General features: G+C 41.6%; 1 protein-coding gene across 3 annotated transcripts in view; it reads right to left on the minus strand.

Moving 5' to 3' along the window:
- Window positions 1-6,136: 6,136 nt before the first annotated feature.
- Window positions 6,137-20,031, minus strand: part of LOC126293606 (uncharacterized) — a 121,976-nt gene continuing 108,081 nt past the window's right edge. For all 3 annotated transcript variants that reach the window (XM_049986889.1, XM_049986891.1, XM_049986890.1), the window contains exons 7-8: window positions 16,594-16,818; window positions 6,137-8,027 (exon numbers count right to left, since the gene is read on the minus strand). In XM_049986889.1, the coding sequence (XP_049842846.1) occupies window positions 7,880-8,027; window positions 16,594-16,818 (373 nt within the window). In that variant the 3' untranslated portion in view covers window positions 6,137-7,879. The remainder of the gene's footprint in view (window positions 8,028-16,593; window positions 16,819-20,031) is intronic.

Genomic DNA, 20,031 nt, shown 5'->3' on the forward strand with positions numbered 1-20,031 from the left:
TTGTGTATCATTGATCAATTTCTGAACTACACTTGCAAAAATTTATGGTCTTCATTGGGTAATGGTAGCAATGATCCCATGTTGTGATAGATTTGTCCTTGAACGGAAAAATACTTACTCATTTGGAATCGCACATTGTGAGCTTTTATATTTAGAAGAAAGTATTTTGATTCTGAAATTTCCCAGGTCATGTAATTTAATAATTCCTGTGTAGGTGCTTCCAGTGGTGGTAATTGAAATGTTCCATTCATGCAACAGAATCCTGGTGTTTCTCTACTGAATTTGTGTTTTTCCAACAATGACATGTTTGTGTTTGTTATATTCTGCTGGGTTGTAGTGGAATGCTTCATTTTTTAGGTTGTACTGTTTAGCTGTACTCGACCGCACTTCTTGTAGGGTGATATTTTCATGGCTGGATTAAATTTGTGACACAATCTTGTTATAAAAGACTGCAATGTTTTATTCTTCAGTCTATTCATTTTGTTGTTGTGTGCTTACTCTCATTTGTTAGGAATGTAAACATGTTTCACGCTCTTCATGTGTTTTGTTTCCTAGCTGTTCCTTTGTTTCTGCCATTTTGCTGCAGAACTGGCAAGATCTCCTCTTTTACATTTTGGTACTGTCTAAAATATAAATCAGATCAACTTTTTACTAACAAATACACTATGAATATCAATCGAAAATAAGTGTGATACGTCTGTAAAGTGTACAGTTTGTGGTGTCACCGCCAGACACCACACTTGCTAGGTGGTAGCCTTTAAATCGGCCGCGGTCCGTTAGTGGCGACACGCGGGTCTGACATACACTATCAATGATTGCAGACCGAGCGCCGCCACACGGCAGGTCTAGAGAGACTTCCTAGCACTCGCCCCAGTTGTACAGCCGACTTTGCTAGCGATGGTTCACTGACTTCTACGCTCTCATTTGCCAAGACGATAGTTAGAATTGAGAAAAACGGACGTAGCTGGTGGAATACTTAACTTTAATCCATTCATGGAGAACGTCGCTCTTTATGGTACATGATTCACAATATCAATAATACGAATACTAGCGCCTTGCTAGATCATAGCATAGCCTTCAGCTTTGTTATTTGCTAATTCCCTTGTCATGTTCCAGACCTCACGCCAGCCTGCGTGAGCTAAGACGTGTGCATTTCAGCCTCCTTTAGAAAAACACGGTTGGCTGTCCTGCCAACCACAACATTGGCGACGAGGCAAAACCGCGTTCATATCGATATTGCCCTGATTTACTTGTGTAATAGCTTCTCCACAATCTCCAGATGTACTGTCCGAATTTTATCGCTTACAGAATCAGCAGACGCAGGCCTTACTGGATGCCCTTGGACAGCTCGTCCAGGGTCAACGTGCGATGCAAAACGATGCGGCAGCAGCCGCTTCACCGCTAACGCAGCCACAACACGCTGTTGCACCCACTTTTCGACCTTATGATGCTGCACTGCAAAGCTGGACGGAGTGGTCCCGCCAATTTGGATTCCATCTCGCCGCCTACAGAATTCAAGGTCAACGAGCGGCAGTCTTTTCTGCTTTCATCCGTCGGGGTGACCACGTACCGTGTGATAGTTGCTACGTCGCGTCGGGGAAATAATTTGACTCTGATTCTTTGTCCTACGAAGAAATTTTGTCTGCATTAGATGCATATTTCAGTCAATGTAGTTGCAAAAAGGTGACCTGCTGTGCGTTTTGTACGAAAGAAGGTATAGACTAATTGGGAGTGGGTTGCAACCTTGCAAGGCCTTACTAGGGATTGTGCTTTTGAGTGTCCATGTGGACTCCCTTATTCAGATACTATGGTACGTGATGCAATTGCACAGAACGTTTCTGATGTTCGTATAGGGGAACAGATTTTGAAACTAGTCAATCCCTCCCTTTAACAAGTGATGGACATATTGGATCGGCAGGACACACTTGACTTTGCTGGCGAAGTTTGAAATGATTCCTGAGCAGTGTGTCAGGTTCACCGGCCCGCCGGGCGAGCTGCACGGAGCAATAAACAGCCCTCGCGTACGGCCGCGCCGCTGCCGCCAGGCTCTCAGCCACGTGTGCCGCGCAGGCAAGCAAATGCAGTGATCAAATCATGTCCGCGGTGTGCTACTAAACATTCGCGTGAGAATTGCCCGTCACGCGAAGCTATTTGCTTTTATTGTAATAAAAAAGGACATGTTCAGAGTGTTTGAGCTTCCGATCTGAGCTTTTCCTGGCAAAGCCGTTCCAGGCCCTTTGCTTCGCACCGGAATCGAAATCGAACCAAGGATACTCAGGCTCGCGAAACTTCGCCCATGGAAATTCATGTAGTTCATTCCACTCCGCGCAGTGCCAGTATCTCTAACAGTGACTGTGTTCATCCCAAAAATAGTGTGCGTCGACATCGCCGGAACTCCCGTCAAGTCGCAAGTGATTCTGTACCAGTGTCAATTCACGTTGCACGAGACAGTCGCTCTTGTCGTCAGCAGGACAATAAACTTTTTGTGGACTTGGACATTAACGGCAAAGTAATACCATTCCAGTTCGATACCAGAGCTGCAGTTTCACTGATCAATCACGACACTTACAAGCTGCTGGGCACACCTTCGTTGCGTGCCGCAAATGTTAAATTAAGTAGTTATTCGGGACAAACGATCCCCGTGTTAGGACAGTGCAGCCTTCTTGCAACATACAAAGGACAAACAAAACTTGTGTCATATTACGTCCTTCGTTCTTCTTCTGCACTGAACTTGTTTGGTTTCGATTTATTTCAGTTGTCTATAGTAAATCAGGTCCTGTCAGTGAATCAAACAAGTCAGACTGTGCCTTCAGACAGTGTTTCTCGTCTATGTGATGAATTTGCAGGCATTTTTGCACCAGGCCTTGGTTGCGCTAAGAACTATAAAGCACATTTGGAACTGAAAGTAAAAACGCAACCGAAATTTTTCAGAGCGCGCAATGTTCCCCAAGCATTGCATGATGAGGTCATAAAAACATTACAGATTTGGAATCACAAGGTGTAATTGAACGTGTGCAGGCTTCTCTCTGGGCATCACCCTTCGTAATTTTGCCAAAACCTTCAGGAAAATTGAGACTTCAAGGCAACAATGAATCCACAACTAGTGATTTCCTTTACCCCGCCCGGAAGATCTTTTTGACAAAGTTGCAAACTGTGCCCCAGTAAATATTTTTCGAAGTTGTTCCTCGCAGATGCGTACTTGCAAATACTGGTGGACGAAGAATACCTGCGCGTTTTGGTGGTTAACACGCATCTTGGTTTGTATCGATTCAAACGACTGCCATTCGGGTGTGCTTCCGCTCCTGCATTGTTTCAGCAATATCTACAAACTGTTTGCTGCAGTTAGGACCGACGCACAAATTATCTGGACGATATTGTGATCTCTGGAAAGACGGAAGAAGAACATTTGGCCAATCTCAGAACATTATTTCAGGTCTTGCAACAAAATGGTCTTCGCTTGCGGAAGGACAAATGTGTGTTTTTTGCTCGGGACTTGCCATACTTGGGCCATGTACTCAATCCAATGCATACATCCCAGTCCCACGCACCTTCGTGCCATACAAGACTTACCGTCGCCGCAGAACTTGATTTTTCCCAGCACACTCCGTAGCTGCTTCAAGTATTATAATAAATATATTCCGCATGCCTCTTCCATTTCAGCTCCGCTTCATCACTTACGCCGTAAAGGTGTTCCGTTCGTCTGGACGACGGAATGCGAACGCGCCTTTCGCCAGTTGAAATCGGCGTTGCTTTCCAATACTTGCCTTCCCATGCGATCCCCAGAAGCCCCTCTTGTTGATGGTGGATGCATCGGATCGGTGCTGTACTTGCACACAAAGGTGGATCGCACGATCGCCCTATTGCCTTTGCGTCCAAATTGCTTTCATCTGCGCAAAGAAATTATTCACAGATCGAGAAAGAAGCATTGGCTCTTGTATTTGGTGCCACAAAGTTTCATGATTTCTTGTATGGTCGTCACTTTACCATAATCACAGACCACAAACCTTTGACATCGCTTTTTCATCCGACCAAGCCTGTACCTCTACGTACAGCGCAGATATTCATTCGCTGGTCTATTTTCCTCTCACAGTACCGCTACAATCTCTTGTATCGCAAATAACAGAGCTGAAGGCTATGCTATGACCTAGCAAGACGCCAGTATTTGTACTGTTGATATTGTGAATCATGTACCATAAAGAGTGACGTTCTCCATGAATGGATTAAAGTTAAGTATTCCACCAGCTACGTCCATTTTTCTCAATTCTAATTCCCTTGTCATGTTCCAGACCTCACGCCAGCCTGCATGAGCTAAGACGCGTGCATTTCGGCCTCCTTTAGAAAAACACGGTTGGCTCTCCTGCCAACCACAACACAGTTGCTATATCACTTTGGTTGGTTGATTGATTCGGGGGGAAGGGAGCGAACAGCGAGGTGATTGAAAGGGCACATCCAACTTCCTTCCTAATCTGATGGGACCAAAGAAACTATCCCGGCATTTGAATCAAGCGATTCAGGGAAATCATGGAAAACCTAAATGTGGATGGCCGAACGTGGATTTGAACCATCATCCTCCCGAAAGCGAGTCGTGTGTGCTAACCACTGCATCACCTCACTCACTGTGTATCAGTTTGACTATTTGCACTTCACTGTTTGTTTTTATTAACTCACTACACTACTTTTTTGGTTCATCCCTTCGTCACTGAAACTGGCGTTTAAAGCCACAATGGGTCTTGTTTTGCATTTACCTACACAAGGGTAGCCACACCAGTGGCAATTCCAGAACACACCAAAATGCCTTCGAATAGTCCACAGTGTTCCACAACATTTGAGTGTGTTCTGGAATCTTCCAAAATGCTCTAGAGTATTACAAACATTCCATATCATCCCGGATCATTGCAGAACATTCTGGAATGTTCTTGAATACTTTCTAAATGTTCTAAAAAGTGAAACCCTCTTCAGGTAAAAATGAAAACCTCCTTCATTGATCACGGATAGGGGGCTACCACGCCATACAACTCACTTGATTGTACCAGGACTTTTTTTCAGAGTCTTAGTGGCACTTGTATGTCCAAGTTAGCAACAGTACTAAATGTATATTAAAGAAGTGTACAATAGCACAACTTATCTCAGCGTTAGCTGAAGCAATAATGAAAGAATAGGTTCATTGTTGTAAAACAGTGGAATGATACAAAGCGATGTCATTTGTGGTTGGCACACTTTATATATAACCACTTGCCCGCTTGAGGGTTCATCATTAGCTGCACTTTGACCTGAATTATTTGATGAGTATAAATGAAGATAACGGGATCTACTGGGAGGGGAAAAAACAGACCATAAAGAAGGTTTAAATTTATTTGTATGCAAACTAAGAGAAATGCAACCACTGAGCCATAGCAGACTGATGTGTGTAGCATAAGAACACGAAACTGGAAACAATATTCACACTAGCTTATGAGCGCGTGCGTGACACACACACACACACACACACACACACACACACACACACACACACACACACACACACACAAAACTAAATGGAAACTTGTGCAACTGCAGTGAGACTGATTATTGATTATCAATTACTGTAAACAGTTGCCTGGGCTCATAGTGGATTGGGTAGGAGTAGCAGGATAGTGCAAGGCAGGTCTTTCAGCACATAACTCAGTTGCTGCAAATCATGCAAATCAAGAGAGGAGGATAAAATGAGTGTGAGACACAGAGAGAGAGAGAGAGAGAGAGAGAGAGAGAGAGAGAGAGAGAGAGAGAGAGAGAGAATGGTTCGCATAGCAAAGCAGCTGTCAAAGTTCTTCCCGTTTTAGTATGGTGCCCAGTAAATTCGACAACTGGATGGTCAGTTGTTTGTGTAACATAAGAGAAAGGACGCTACTCAGTGTCCCACCCAGAAATTTCCATTATTTTAAAGTTACACCTTATAATTTTAGTTAAATTATGAATTTATAAGTAACTATTCCAGCCAATAACATGCACCTCTATCAATCATATAACTGTGACAGCTTGCACAAATTATGCCAATACTAATTAAATTGCTAATTTAAATTACTGCAAAAAGAACATTTCATTTTACAAAAATTGCATATAATGAAGAGAAAAGTGAATAAATAATGAAGAATAAAACTTTTGGACAAATAAATTTTAATAACAATTTTAAATTAATTAAAAAAACCATCATATACATGCTAATTATGTAAATGGTATTTAATAATTTCTACTCCATTAGTGTTGTCATTTTAGCACTTCCATTATCATTGCAATAGGAATTCAAACCGCTTTATTGTAAGTGATTTAACTTCATTCTAGACATTACCAAAATTATGAAGGGTGTCTGTAAAATAAGGTTCCCAATTTTTTTTTCATAGTGTAAAACATGTTTATTTCATGAATGCTACATTTTTGGAAAGTTCAGACTTTAACCTATTTTCCTACATAGTCGCCACTGAGGTCAATACATTTCTGCATGCGGTGTACAAGCTTTTGAATGCCCAAGTCAAAAAAATCTGCCACCAAGCCACGCAGTTACCTGAGAACCACTTCTTCCAGCTCTTCTCTGTCGCTGAAATGCGTTCCACCCAGGTGTTTCTTCATGTCAGGGAAGAGATGGTGGCTTTAGCAGTGTGTGGCCGAGCACTATCCTGATGCAAACGCACCCCCTTGGACAACATACCCCTCCTCTTGTTTTGAATTGCAAGGCGCAATTTTTGCAGTGTCTCACAGTACCCAGCAGTGTTGATTGATGTGTTGGTGGGCAAGAACTTGCGTAACAGTACCCCCTTCCTGTCCCAAAACATTGCTGCCATCACTTTGCGTTTGTATGAATTTTCGCGATCTCAACAACTCTGGGTGCTTCCATTGTTTGGACTGTTCTTTGGTTTCGGATGTGTGGTAGTGCACCTAAGTCTCGTCTCCAGTGACGATGGAGTCAAGGTATTCCTCGCCGTGAGTTCCGTGATCTTGAAGTAGTTCTTGGACCGCTTCAACGCATTGACATTTGTGGTCTTCAGTCAACATTCTTGGCACCCACCTCGCACAAACCTTAGCATACCCTATATGCACCATCAAAATCTTGTCAATAGAGGTTTTGCTGACATCAGGATCATTTCGGAGAGATCACAAGCTGTCACTCTTGGATCTGAGAGCACCGCTGCCTCCACTTTTGGGACTGTTTCGTCAGAAACAGATGGACATCCGGAACGCTCCTCATCATGGACGTCAGTTGCGCACAAGTTGTATGCCCATACACTTGTCTCCATAGATTTTGCATAGCTGGGAATGGATTTGTACCAGTGCCGAATGTTTTTTGCAGAAAGGAAATGGGTCAGCTCAAACCTGGCAGATGGAGCGAGGGGGAGATCCATCACGTACGGCTGCCAAGCGGAGACAGCTCGCCACAGAGGGGATTTGGAGTGGGTGAACCCAGGTACACAACAGAATCACGGGACCCACTGTAACAGCACTTTTCAGGACTGTAGTGCCACGGGAACCTTACTTTACAGACAACCCTTGTATTTGGCAAAAACTGTTTTGAAGCGAGGTAATTTCTATTTTAACATGATACTACAGCACATCCACTTTAGCTACAATGTCACAAAAATTTGTGACTATTTTTGATCTGACAGCAATTTACTGACCATTACAATACACAATGCTGTAACAACAGTGGAGATGCAATCAGTATTTAGAGTTAGAGGTCCTTATAAATACCATACCACTTTTATACATTCTCTAGAATAATAGATGTACTGCTTTCATCTTAAATACCCTCATCACTCTTACAGCTACGATCACCATTACTGTTTTAGTCGCTATCCAAACTGTCGAACCACGATCGATCTGCATTGCTAGTCCTTCTGTTGTCTTCCCCTTACAGTTCCGTGTCACTCTCACAATACTCATCCTCTAAAGCTGGTTGCTCAGCTTCAATGCTGCCACAGATTTGAAGACCAGGCATACGCTCAGCGAGGCCATCTGTGGCTTTAGGGTCACCGACACATCCTGGGATTTTCAACTCCCTGTGATGAAAATGGAAACACTTCTATTACTGTGAACATCCGAGTGACGTGCCTATACACTGAGGTGAAAAAGTCATGGGATACCTGCTAATACCATGTCTCGCCACCTTTTACCCGGGGGTGTGCTGCAACTCAATGTGATATGGACTCAACAAGTCATTAGAAGTCAACTGCAGAAATAGTGAGACATTCTGCCTCTACAGCCATCCATAATTGCAAAAGTGTTGCCAGTGCAGGATTTTGTACACAAACCTAGCTCTTCATTACGTCCCAGATATATTCAACAGGATTCGTGTCAGGTGATCTACATGGTCAAATAATTCGTGCACACTGTCCAGAATGTTCTTCAATCACGAACAACTGTGGAACACTGACATAGTTGTTTACGTAGAATGGACTGGAAATGGTTATGTTTGGCTGCGTGGAAGCCATTTGCAACCATTCGTGGCCTTCGTGTTCCAAAACCCAGTCCATATCATTACGGAGCCACTACCAGCTATCACAGTTCCCTGTTGACAACTTGAGTCCACGGCTTCTTGGTGTCTGCATCACACGGGAATCCTGCCATAAACTCTCAACAACTGAAATTGGGACTCATCTGACCAAGCCATAGTTTTACAGTCATCAGGTGGCTGTAGTATTGCATACACAAGGTATAAAAGAGCAGTGCTTTGGCCCAGGCGAGAAGCTGTTGGCAATGATGTGCTGTTAACAAAGACATTCGTGTCTCTCATCTGCTACCGTAGCCCACTAACGCCAAATCTTGTCACACTGCCCTAATGGATACGTTAGTTTTACGTGCTACCCTGACTTCTGGGGTTATCTGCTGGCACTGACAGTGACTGAGAGCAGTGGCATAAGCAGAACTGAGTGAAAGACCTGGGCCACTGCATTGTCCACGGTGAGAAGTAATGTCTAAACTTTGTTTTTCTCAGCACTCTCTTAAAACTGTGGATATCTGAACATTTAATATCTGAAGTTTCGAAATTGTTAAGTGTCCCACTCGTGTAGCTCCAACTACCATTCAAGATTCAAAGTCTTAATTCCCGTCATGCAGCCATAATCATGTTGGAAACTTTTTCACATGAATCACCTGAGTAAAAATGACAACTCTGTAATATTGCATACACAAGGTATAAAAGACAGCCACCTGTATATGTGCGTATCATTATCCCATGACTTTTGTTGTCTCAGTGTACACTGTGAAGGTCTGTACAATAGTATTGCTGAAATTTTTTTTGTGTTCATAAAGGTTGATATTCACCCTTGAATATGGTGATGTAAAAGAATCCGAATGAAGGTGACAAAAAAGTGGGAAACTGAAAGAAGGAACAGGATATAAGAAGAAGGGAAGTAAACAAAGAAAGATGGGTGTAAGCAAGGAGAGGGGATAATGATTGCAGAAAATGCAAGTGTAATACTAGAAACATCAGCATTGACAATTTTTGAAAGACTCTTGTACTGCAGAAAGTGTTATTACTAATGAAGAGATTGAGGACTAATGTTGTGTCACATTTTTGATTCCTGTCCTTCCTGACCACACTTTGTTCACTCATCTGATATTTGGGAAGAGGATTCTCATAGCACAAGTTGTGAAGTCACTATTTAAGCCTAGCATGTGCTCAGTAGAAAGCTGTACCAATTAAACTTTGATCTAAACTACAGTTAATGGTGGCCATTTATTTTGACAGAGGGCTTATTATCAGCCACGCCCATGTAATAGCCTGTGCAGAAGCTACACCAGTACAGGATGTGACTGTCACAGCGAAGGCCACCTGTGAAAGCAGAGTGGGATGTGTGTGTTGCTCAACTGGAATGAAACAAGTGGTACAGCTCCACTCAATATAATGACACTCCTAATGTCAGTGTTTTTTTTTCCCTTTCTGTTCTCTTTTCCATATGCTATACACACACTCTCCCTCATGAAACTGGACCTTGCCGTCAATGGGGAGGCTTGCGAGCCTCAGCGATACAGATAGCCGTACCGTCGGTGCAACCACAATAGAGTGCGTATCTCTTGAAGAGGCCAGACAAATCTGTGGTTCCTGTAGAGAGGCATCGGCCTTTTCAGTAGTTGCAGGGGCAACAGTCTGGATGATTGACTGATCTGGCCTCGTAACATCAACCAATATGACCTTGTTGTGCTAGTACTGCAAATGGCTGAAAGCAAGGAGAAACTACGGCCGTAATTTTTTTCTGAGGGCATGTAGCATTACTGTATGCTTAAATGATGATGGCATCCTCTTGGGTAAAATATTCAAGAGCTAAAATAGTCCTCCATTCGGATCTCCAGGCGAGGAGTACTCGGGAGGATGTCATTATCAAGAGAAACAAAACTGGCATTCTATGGATTGGAGAGTGGAATGTCAAATTTTCTAATCTGGCTGCCCGATTAATGGATCTAAGAGGGGAAATGGATAGGTTAATGTTAGATACAGTGGGAATTAGTGAAGTTCACTGGCAAGAGGAACAAGACTTCTAGTGAATACAGGGTTATAAATATAAAATTAAATATGGGGAATGCAGGAGTAGGTTTAATAATGCAGCATTAGGATCAAGTTGGTACAAAGAGGAGAACTGGTACAAATCCTTGGGTAACACAAGAGATATTGAATTTAATTGATGAAAGGAGAAAATATAAAAATGCAGTAAATCGAGCCGGCAAAAAGGAATACAAACATCTCAAAAATGAGATCAACAGGAAATGCAAAATGGCTAAGCAGGGACGGCTAGAGGGCAAATGTAAGGATGTAAGATAGATACTGCCTGCAGGAAAATTAGAGAGACCTTTGGAGAAAAGAGAACCGCTTGTATGAATATCAAGAACTCAGATGGAAGACCCATACTAAGTAAAGGAGGGAAAGCAGAAAGGTGGAAGGAGTATATAGAGGGTCTAACAAGGGTGATGTACTTGAGGGCAGTATTATTGAAATGGGAGAGGATGTAGATGATGATGAAATGGGACATATGATAATGCGTGAAGAGTTTTACAGAGCACTGAAAGACTCAAGTCAAAACAAAGCCCCGGGAGTAGACAACATTCCATTAGAACTACTGATAGTTTTGGGAGTGCCAGCCTTGACAAAACTCTACCATCTTTTGAGACAGATGTATGAGACAGGCGAAATACCATCAGACTTTAATAAAGCCACGGCTGCAAAATACAAATACAAATTTTTTACAAACGAATGTAAAATTGGTAGAAGCTGATCTCAGTGGAGATCAGTTTTGGATTATGTAGAAATGTTGGAACATGGGGCCAATATTAACCCTATGACTGACGTATCTTAGAAGATAGGTTAAGGAAAGGCAAACCTACATTGCTAGCATTTGTAGACTTAGAGAGTGGTCCAGTCAACATTGTCAAAAATTTTTTCTTTGAAACACTGCAGGAGGCAGGAGTAAAACACAGGAAGCAAAATGCTGTTTACAATTACAACAGTTACAAGAATTGAGGAGCATGAGAGGGAAGCTGTGGTTGGGATGGGAGTGAGACAGGGTTGTAACCTGTCCCCAAAATTATTCAATATGTAGACTGAGCAAGCAGTAAAGGAAACAAAAGAAAAATTTGAAGTACGAATTAAAATCCATGGAGAAGAAATAAAACCTTTGAGGTTTGCCAGTGACATTGTAATTCTGTCAGAGACAGCAAAGAACCAGGAAGAGCAGTTGAAAGGAATGGACAGTGTCTTGAAAGGAGGATATGAGATGAACAACAACAACAGCAAAATGAGGAAAATGGAATGTAGTTGAATTAAATCAGGTGATGCTGAGGGAATTAGATTAGGAAATGAGACACAAAGTGGTAGATGAGTTTTGCTATTTCAGGGGCAAAATAACAGATGATAGTCTACTTTTTATATCCTCTCTACTTTGACCGACTATGGCAAGGAAAGCATTACTGAAAAAGAGAAATCTGTTAACATGGAGTATAAATTTAAGTGTTACGAAGTCTTTTCTGAAGATTTGTATGGAGGGTAGCCATGTATGGAAGCCAAACATGGATGATAAATAGTTTACACAAGAAGAGAATAGAAGCTTTTGAAATGTGCCACTACAGAAGAGTGCTGAACATTAGATGTGTAGGTCACGTAACTAATGAGGAGGTACCAAATAGAATTGGGCAAAAGAGGAATTTGTGGCACAACTTCACTAGAAGAAGGGATATGTTGGTAGGACATGTTCTGAGGCATCAAGGGATCACCAATTTAGTGTTGGAAGGCAGTGTGGAGGGTAAAAACCATAGAGGGAGACCAAGAGATGAATACACTAAGCAGATTCAGAAGATGTAGGTAGCAGTAGGTACTGGCTGATGAAGATGCTTGCACAGGGTAGAGTCGCATGGAGAGCTGCATCAAACCCGTCTCTGGACTTAAGACCACCACCACCACCACCACCACCACCACCACCACCACCACAACAACAACAACAACAACAACAACAACAACAAACACATACTATGTAGATACGAAATATCGAAATTCTTACTGGAACTGTGTTCTTCAAAACATTAGTCAGTGCTGCTGATTTAAACAGCATAAATATAATTCAAGATTTACAACTAGTGGAAACCATGTGGTGTTGAAAAATTCATCCTGCTCATAATTGTCCATTTCATGATACATCTGCCTTACCTCATTCTTCTCTGCCTGACGAAGATGATAACTTCTGAAATACACAGATTTCAAAAAGGATATCTTTATTCAAAATTAATATTGTAAGTGTTCAAAGCCTGATAATAACATCCTTTCAGAAATCCAGTATCGTAGTACTATAGTTCTAAATTTTCCATTTCCAAAAACAGATAATTTTACTAAAACAGGGTGTATCTGTGGACAAGAAAAAATAAATCCCAGATTTTTCTCACATTTCTCAGTTAAAAAAGCACTTTTTCCCCACGTGAAATTCCATGATAGCTGACAGTATACTTTCCCTTGGAGCTTTAAAAATATCTATCCTTTGAATACTAAAGGTTTTATATACCAGAGTAGAAGTTCCCGGCACTTCAGAGAAAGAAAAATCTCGACAGAAAAAAAGTAGTTTTGAATTCCACCAAACACAGCACATTAGTTTGCAGTGCATGGAAATTGGCTGGTGAGATCATGTGACATGACTGATATTGAAATGTGCTTTTGTAAGTCAATGATGGCAGATATTCGGAATGGGCACATGACGTACTCAGCCAATAGCACCATCACTGCTAAGCAGTGTGAATACACAAACAGGCAAAAATTAATGTACATAGTGTATTATATATGGAAGCTTAGCTTTTCTTGTAGCTAATGATCTTTTTTCATGTATTACACTTCAAGACACTTCACATCACAGAAATGCACCAGTAAAATTTTAAATAATAACGGTAACATTTGGTCTTCTGGGCTCGAAATTCTTCTGAGTGGCTGGTCTTCAATGTGTTAAACTTTAAACGAGAGTCAAATGCTTTGCAATTTAAGAAATTCATTGCATGTTCTCACACATAACAATCCATATTCAATTAAAAAAAAAAGAAAAAAAAATGCTTTGAGAGTAACACTTTTCCAAGTGCCATTCATAATATTTTCCCGCAGCCTGTTGGAACTCATGTTTTTCATAGCTGCCGATGTGCAGTAACACCTATCTATTTTGTACGAGATTGAAGGTCAGTAAAACTTTGATGACGCAAAGTAGCAGTTCTGAAGCGAATGCCATGAAGTGTTTCCTTCAGTTTAGAAATAGAGTTGAACTCACAAGGGCTTAAGTCAGGAGAGTGCAGTAGGTGTTATAGCACTAAGCAGCCCCATCAGTCAAACAAATCAGTAACAGCTTGCACTGTACATGCTTGAGCATTGCCCTGTCAAATGATGGTCAGGTCCTGCAGAAAGTGACATCACTTCTGTCTTTATGCTGCTCGTTTTTGGAACACAACCTAAGATGTGGAAAACAGTGCAATAGTCACTGTAATGCTGAAATGGGCAATTTATCTGACGTCCAAAGGAGCACAATCATTGGCTTTCCTCCCAATGGTGGAAGCATTTCTAAAATGGCTACATCTGAACTGCTCGCCTGCCACTACAGTTGAAGTAAATCGTGCATGGCAATGTAGTGCTGTCCAAAATTGATGCACCACAGGTCATATGTGATGGTGGTTAATGATGGCTGTGGAGATGTGTACAGACAAATAGATGCCCAAATGTTGAACAGATGACCACCCAGATCAACTCAGGGGCCTACCAACAGTGCCTCCTCAATCACTGTTCAGTGAACGTTGCTGCATGCGGGCCTCCACGGCATATGCCCGGTTCGTGCACCAATGTTGACCAATGAAAGTTATCTCTGACTTTGGGAGGGAACAGGTCTTTCTTTTTTTTAAAAAAAGGATAAGGAGATGAATATGACGTGTACCCTCAATGGTCTTGTAAAATTGAAGCACGGATATTCAGAAGTAGGGTCAGCCAAAATATAATTGTTGTTTGCAAGTTAAAATATAAGGGGCATTCAAATGAAACCTGGTCACCAGTGTAAAGTAACAGCAACAATTTTATTAACTCAAAAATGTAGTTATACACAGTACACATACTTAAAAACAGTAGCCAAAACTGTTGGCACATTTATCCAATTGCAACACTAGCCGGTCGATTCCATCCTGGAAGAAACTAGTAGGATGCTGTCGGATCCAGACATGGACCCAGTCACATACTTCGCAGACATGGATTCGCAATGGATAACGAACAGCTTGTTTTAGAGGTCCAAACACATGAAAGTCACACGGTTAAATGTCGGTGGACGTTCCAGCATTTCCCACCGAAACTGCTGCAATGTCGTCTTCACCGCATTGGCTGTGTGTGGGCAGGAATTATCATTCAAGAGGATAACACCATTGGACAACATGCGTCAGCATTTTGACTTGACGGCTCGTCGAAGGTTCTGTAAAATGGCTTGATAACGCGCTGGGCATTGGTAGTGGTACCCCATTCCAGGAACTCGACAAGCAGTGGGCCCTCATGCTAAAAAAAGAAGGGTATCATGACCTTACCAGAACTGGTGTGCATGGTCATTGATTTATTTGAAGGTGGTGAAGTCGCATGTTTCCACTGCTAGCCCTGATGCTTGATTTCTGGTTCAAAATGGTGACAACACGTTTAGTCACCTGTGGCAATATGCAACAGAAAGCAGTATACCTCCTCACAATAATGTTGCAGATGACTCAAAGACAGCACCATTAGAGCATTGTGCTGTTTGGTGGTCAGTTGGTTGGGAACTCTTGCGCACAGATTTTCGAGTTTGAGTGTTGGTGCACTATAGTGTGGGCGGTACCCACACTAATACCCAGTAAACGATGGATCTCGTCTACGGTGATTCTGCAGTTGTCCAAGACTAAAGCATGCACTTCTGAAACCATTTCCCGCGAGATGACACAATAAGCCTGTCCAGGATGAGCATCGTCTTCCAGAGACCTGTGCCCCTGAAGGAATCATTTGCAGCATTCCACAACACTTGAACGACTCAGTCAAATGAATGTTCCAATGTTTTGCAATTTAATTCACGTTTAATACAAGAAGTCATTAACCAATACACGGACATTCTATTCGTAGCTCAGAAACAATCTTAAGAAGAATTTTTGAGGCGCTTGAAGAGTGGTTGTTTGACAAGCACCAGGGCCCAACAGCAAGAAGTTGCATTTTGTTGGCACTCACGCACGCACTCGCGCACGCACTCGCGCACTCACTCACGCACTCACTCGCGCACTCGCACGTGCACGCACACACGCGCGCACGCACGCACGTGCATGCACGCACTCACTCACTCATACGCGCACTCACTCACGCACTCTCACTCACTCACTCTCACGTGCACTCACTCACTCACTCAAATGTGCACTCTCAGTACTGCAGTTCCTAGGATCAATAAAATACACTAGAACAGGGAGGGGTACTGCAGTCAGCAAATCACTCTCCGAGATTCTGTTGCTTTCCTACCATCACTTCTCATTCAAATAGCTCCTTAATCTCTCAAAGCCATGTGATTTACATGCCCGTCCTTCCACTGAGATAAACTCCCTAAGACCTACTGAGGGCCTGCATTCGATTCTCAGTAAACTCGCTACAGTTGCTGATGGATGTGGTTATTCTCGCATAAATTTTCTGTTTTGGGCTGCGTCAACTGAAATTGAGGTCTCAAGTGATATACCTTTAAAGCTGAGAACATTTCATTCGGTTCTGCTGCCTTGAAAAGCCAATATAACACACAACTTTCCTTATATAGAGACATTTGTATTGTCGCTCACATACGATATGCGAGTTGTGTCAGCAGCCACTGAAATGAAGCCAATTTTTGCTGCAGCTTTTACGAAATTACAATCACTGTTTCAGCATTTGGAGGAGAAAGTCGGTTTGTAGAGTCCCACCTAGATATTACAGAGAAATGACCATCATGATACAATAAGAGAAAAGATTCAGGTTCTCATTTTCCCCATATGCTATTTGAAAGTGGAACAGTAAGGAACCTCTGAAAGTGGTTGTGTAAACTGTCTGCCCACCACTGAAGTGTGAACTGTAGCGTAATCATATAGACATCAATCTTTTCTTACCTGAGACTGATCAGCTTTCCTGGAAACTGGTCAAATGGCACTCCAGTAACACGGGAATAATCAAATCTCAGGCAGCGCACACCAGACAATTCGAGGATACCGTTCAGACCTGGTTGCAGCTTTGTAAAATCCATCTTTTCCATTCGCAGTGTGTGAAGTCGTGGTAGGGCAGTGAGGTGAGGGAAAAAGGCTCCAGTGAGACCTCTGCAAAAAGACAAGTCCAGCCTGGAACAAACCACAAGTGTGCTATCATTTACCTGAGGACAAGCTGGCAGACAGAAACGTAATTGGTTTTACTTGTAGTGGCCATCTCTGAAACACACCACCTTAACCATAAATCAAAAAATTATGAAAATGTTCAAGAAAAAGTATCACAAAATTAAACTCCAATCTGTCACTGTAGGTAAGTGTGTCACTTCCACTCATCTATGACATTGCAAAGTGTTAAACTGAAAGTTGCAAAAACAATACTTTACACATCCAGAGATTCTTCTAATGCATAGCTCTGAAGTGAGGAAGACAAATGTGTTTTAAACTGAAGCATTTGAGGTATGCTATTCCTGTAAATATTCTATCACGTTTCTTGATTCTATAACATAACTGGGCAGGCAAGCAATCTACTCGCCATGTGGCAACAAGAAAAAACTACTCAAAGTTAACCGCACAAATGTGCGAGATTTCTGAAACAGTAGCCCCTTCTTCTGGCTGGAAGAAGAGGGATGAAGAGAAAGGATTGCCGAGGTTTAGGAAATGGGGAGAATTACAGAGGAGTTGTCTTGAGCCCCAGGTCAATGGGGATTTACTGGATGGGATGAGAAGCAAAGACTGATTGTTCGGAATTGCAGCAGACGAGGTCCGAAAACCTGGGAGCTTAAATGTTGAAGGTAAGTTAATAATCAAGCAAGAACTTACTGACAAGACATCATACAAGAGTTAATAAAAAGTGCATCATACATGATGACAGAGGTGGGGTGGGGTGGGGGGGGAGGGGGGCGGGGGAGATATAGAAAATTAAACAGGTGTGAAGAAGATTAAGATCAGCTGGGTGGCGAGAAACAAGAAAGTGTTGTAATGACAGTTCCCATCAGTGGAGTTCTGAGGGGGGTGGGAGAGAGGAGGGGAGGAGAGGAGAGAGAATCCAGACGGCACATGCAGTGAAACAGGCACCAAAGTCATGACTGTCATGTTGTAGAGCACGCTCTGCAACAGGATATTGTGTGTTGCCAGTATAAACCCTCTGTCTATGACCACTCATCGCAAAGGATGACTTTGTGGTAGTCATATCAATATAGAAGATGAAACCGTGTTTACGTAACAGTTGTTACATTTATTCATTTTATTTATTTATGTTATTTATCCATCCATTGACAAATATTGTATGGATGTTGTCAAGGGTACATGTAAGCCATTTCAAAGAAATGAGACACAAACAATATATACATAAAAAAGTACAAAACAAAATAATAAAATAAAGTTAATAATAATACAATAAAATTAATATAGTCTATATACATCCCTGCTTGTTACTTTAAATGCATAGTCTGTTTTTCAAAAGGCTTTAGTTTTGTCTTCCCTAAACGGCAAGCCCCTATATACACAACACTGCTTAAGTATACATTTACATCACACAACAGTTTTCCTTTAAATATGTAAATGTAATGAATGATTAGGTACAGATAGAGTATTTTCCATTTTGCCTTTATAAATATCATCAGAAAAAATTTATTGACCTACATAGTCATTTACAGAATAAAAACATTGTTCTACTAGAAATTTTTTAAAATTCTGTTTTAAATTTGTTATCATCTTCTAACTGCCTGATGTTGACTGGCGGTGCGTTGTACAGTTTTGCACCGATAAGGCTCACATGCCTTTGTGTATTGGTTCTTTTTGTTCTCTGAGTATGGAGTGCTGTGCTATTATGGGTATTGTAGTTATGAAAGTTGGTATTTGTCTGAAAGTTTGCAATGTGGTTCCTGACATACATTACACATTTGTATATGTATAATGATGGTATAATAAGTATTCTAAGCTTTTTGAATGTGGGTTTGCAGTGTGTCTGTGGATGACTGAGTTATTTTGTTGTTGCAGAAGAGGGCCATCCGAATAATTTGTTTTAGGCACCCTGTTGTGGAACCCCAAAATATTATTCCGTATGTGGCAAGAGACTGAAAATAGGTAGAATTATTGCAAATGTTTGTACCTCAGAGGGTGCCAGAATGGCATATTTCGAGGGCAAAACAGGCTGAATTAAGCTTCTGTGCAAGTTTTATTACGTGGTCATTAAAATTTAAGGTTTCATCCACATGCAATTTTGTGGATGCCACTCTGTCTAGGGCTTTTTCACCCCACACCAGATCGAGATTTACATTTCAACATATTTTCCCAAACTGCATATAATTCGTTTTATTTAAATTCAATGTCAACCTGTTTGCATTGAAGCAAGAGTGGATGTAATTTAGTACTTTATCAGCAGTTGTTGGTAGCAATTGGTTTGGTGCACTTATTATCACACTAGTATCATCTGCAAATATTATTGCTGTGGCTGCATCATCATCTGACGTGTGAAAATCATTTATGTAGACAAGAAATAATATGGGCCCTAGGATGTTGCCTTGTGGTACTCCTATTTCTACATTTTTGCCTCTGATACTGAATTTATTTTGTGGCTGGAGTAAGTTGATGTCAGTCGTACAACCTGTGTTCTGCTTTTTAGGTATGATTCAAAATGTTTTTTTCCTATCCCATGTACACCCAATGCTTCCAATTTTTCTAAAAGAATGTCCTGGTACACAGTGTCAAAAGCTTTGGAGAGGTCTAAATTTACTCCTACTACACTATAATCTTCTTCTAGATTTCTGATTATTTGTTCAGTGTAGCACATTACTGCTGTTTCAGTATTTTTACTTGCTTGGAAGCCATGATGATTTCTGTTTAGTAAATTATGGCCATTTAATGAAGCACCGAATCAACAAATATCTAGTTTTTCTAATATTTTTGAAAATGCTGGGAGGAGAGATATTGGGCGATAGTTTTTTACATAACATGTCGTTTCACATGTAGCTCTTCCTTTCATAGTATATGTCTTGCCAGTTACAGGGCTGGTATAGGTGGTGGTAGGAGGGTGCATACAGCTACTCTTACAATGAGGACAGTCACAGGGGTAAGAACCACAGTGTAGGGAAATGGGTGCAGGAGCATAAGGTCTGACAAGGATACTGTGAAGATAGAGGGAGTCCTACCCCTGTCAGTGTAACTGCTGCACACATTCAATACTAGGATAGTACTGAGTGACTCAAATTGTATCTTACAGTGGTCAGCATCACAAAAAGTGGCACGGGATGCAGAATAGTACCACATAAAATTTAACTGGGAAAATGTATTGAAATTCTTGTAAGCACTAAATACATCAGCCTCACCGTCAGTCCATATGACAAA

The sequence above is a fragment of the Schistocerca gregaria genome, chromosome 10 (assembly GCF_023897955.1).
Source record: "Schistocerca gregaria isolate iqSchGreg1 chromosome 10, iqSchGreg1.2, whole genome shotgun sequence".
Lineage (NCBI taxonomy): Eukaryota > Metazoa > Arthropoda > Insecta > Orthoptera > Acrididae > Schistocerca > Schistocerca gregaria.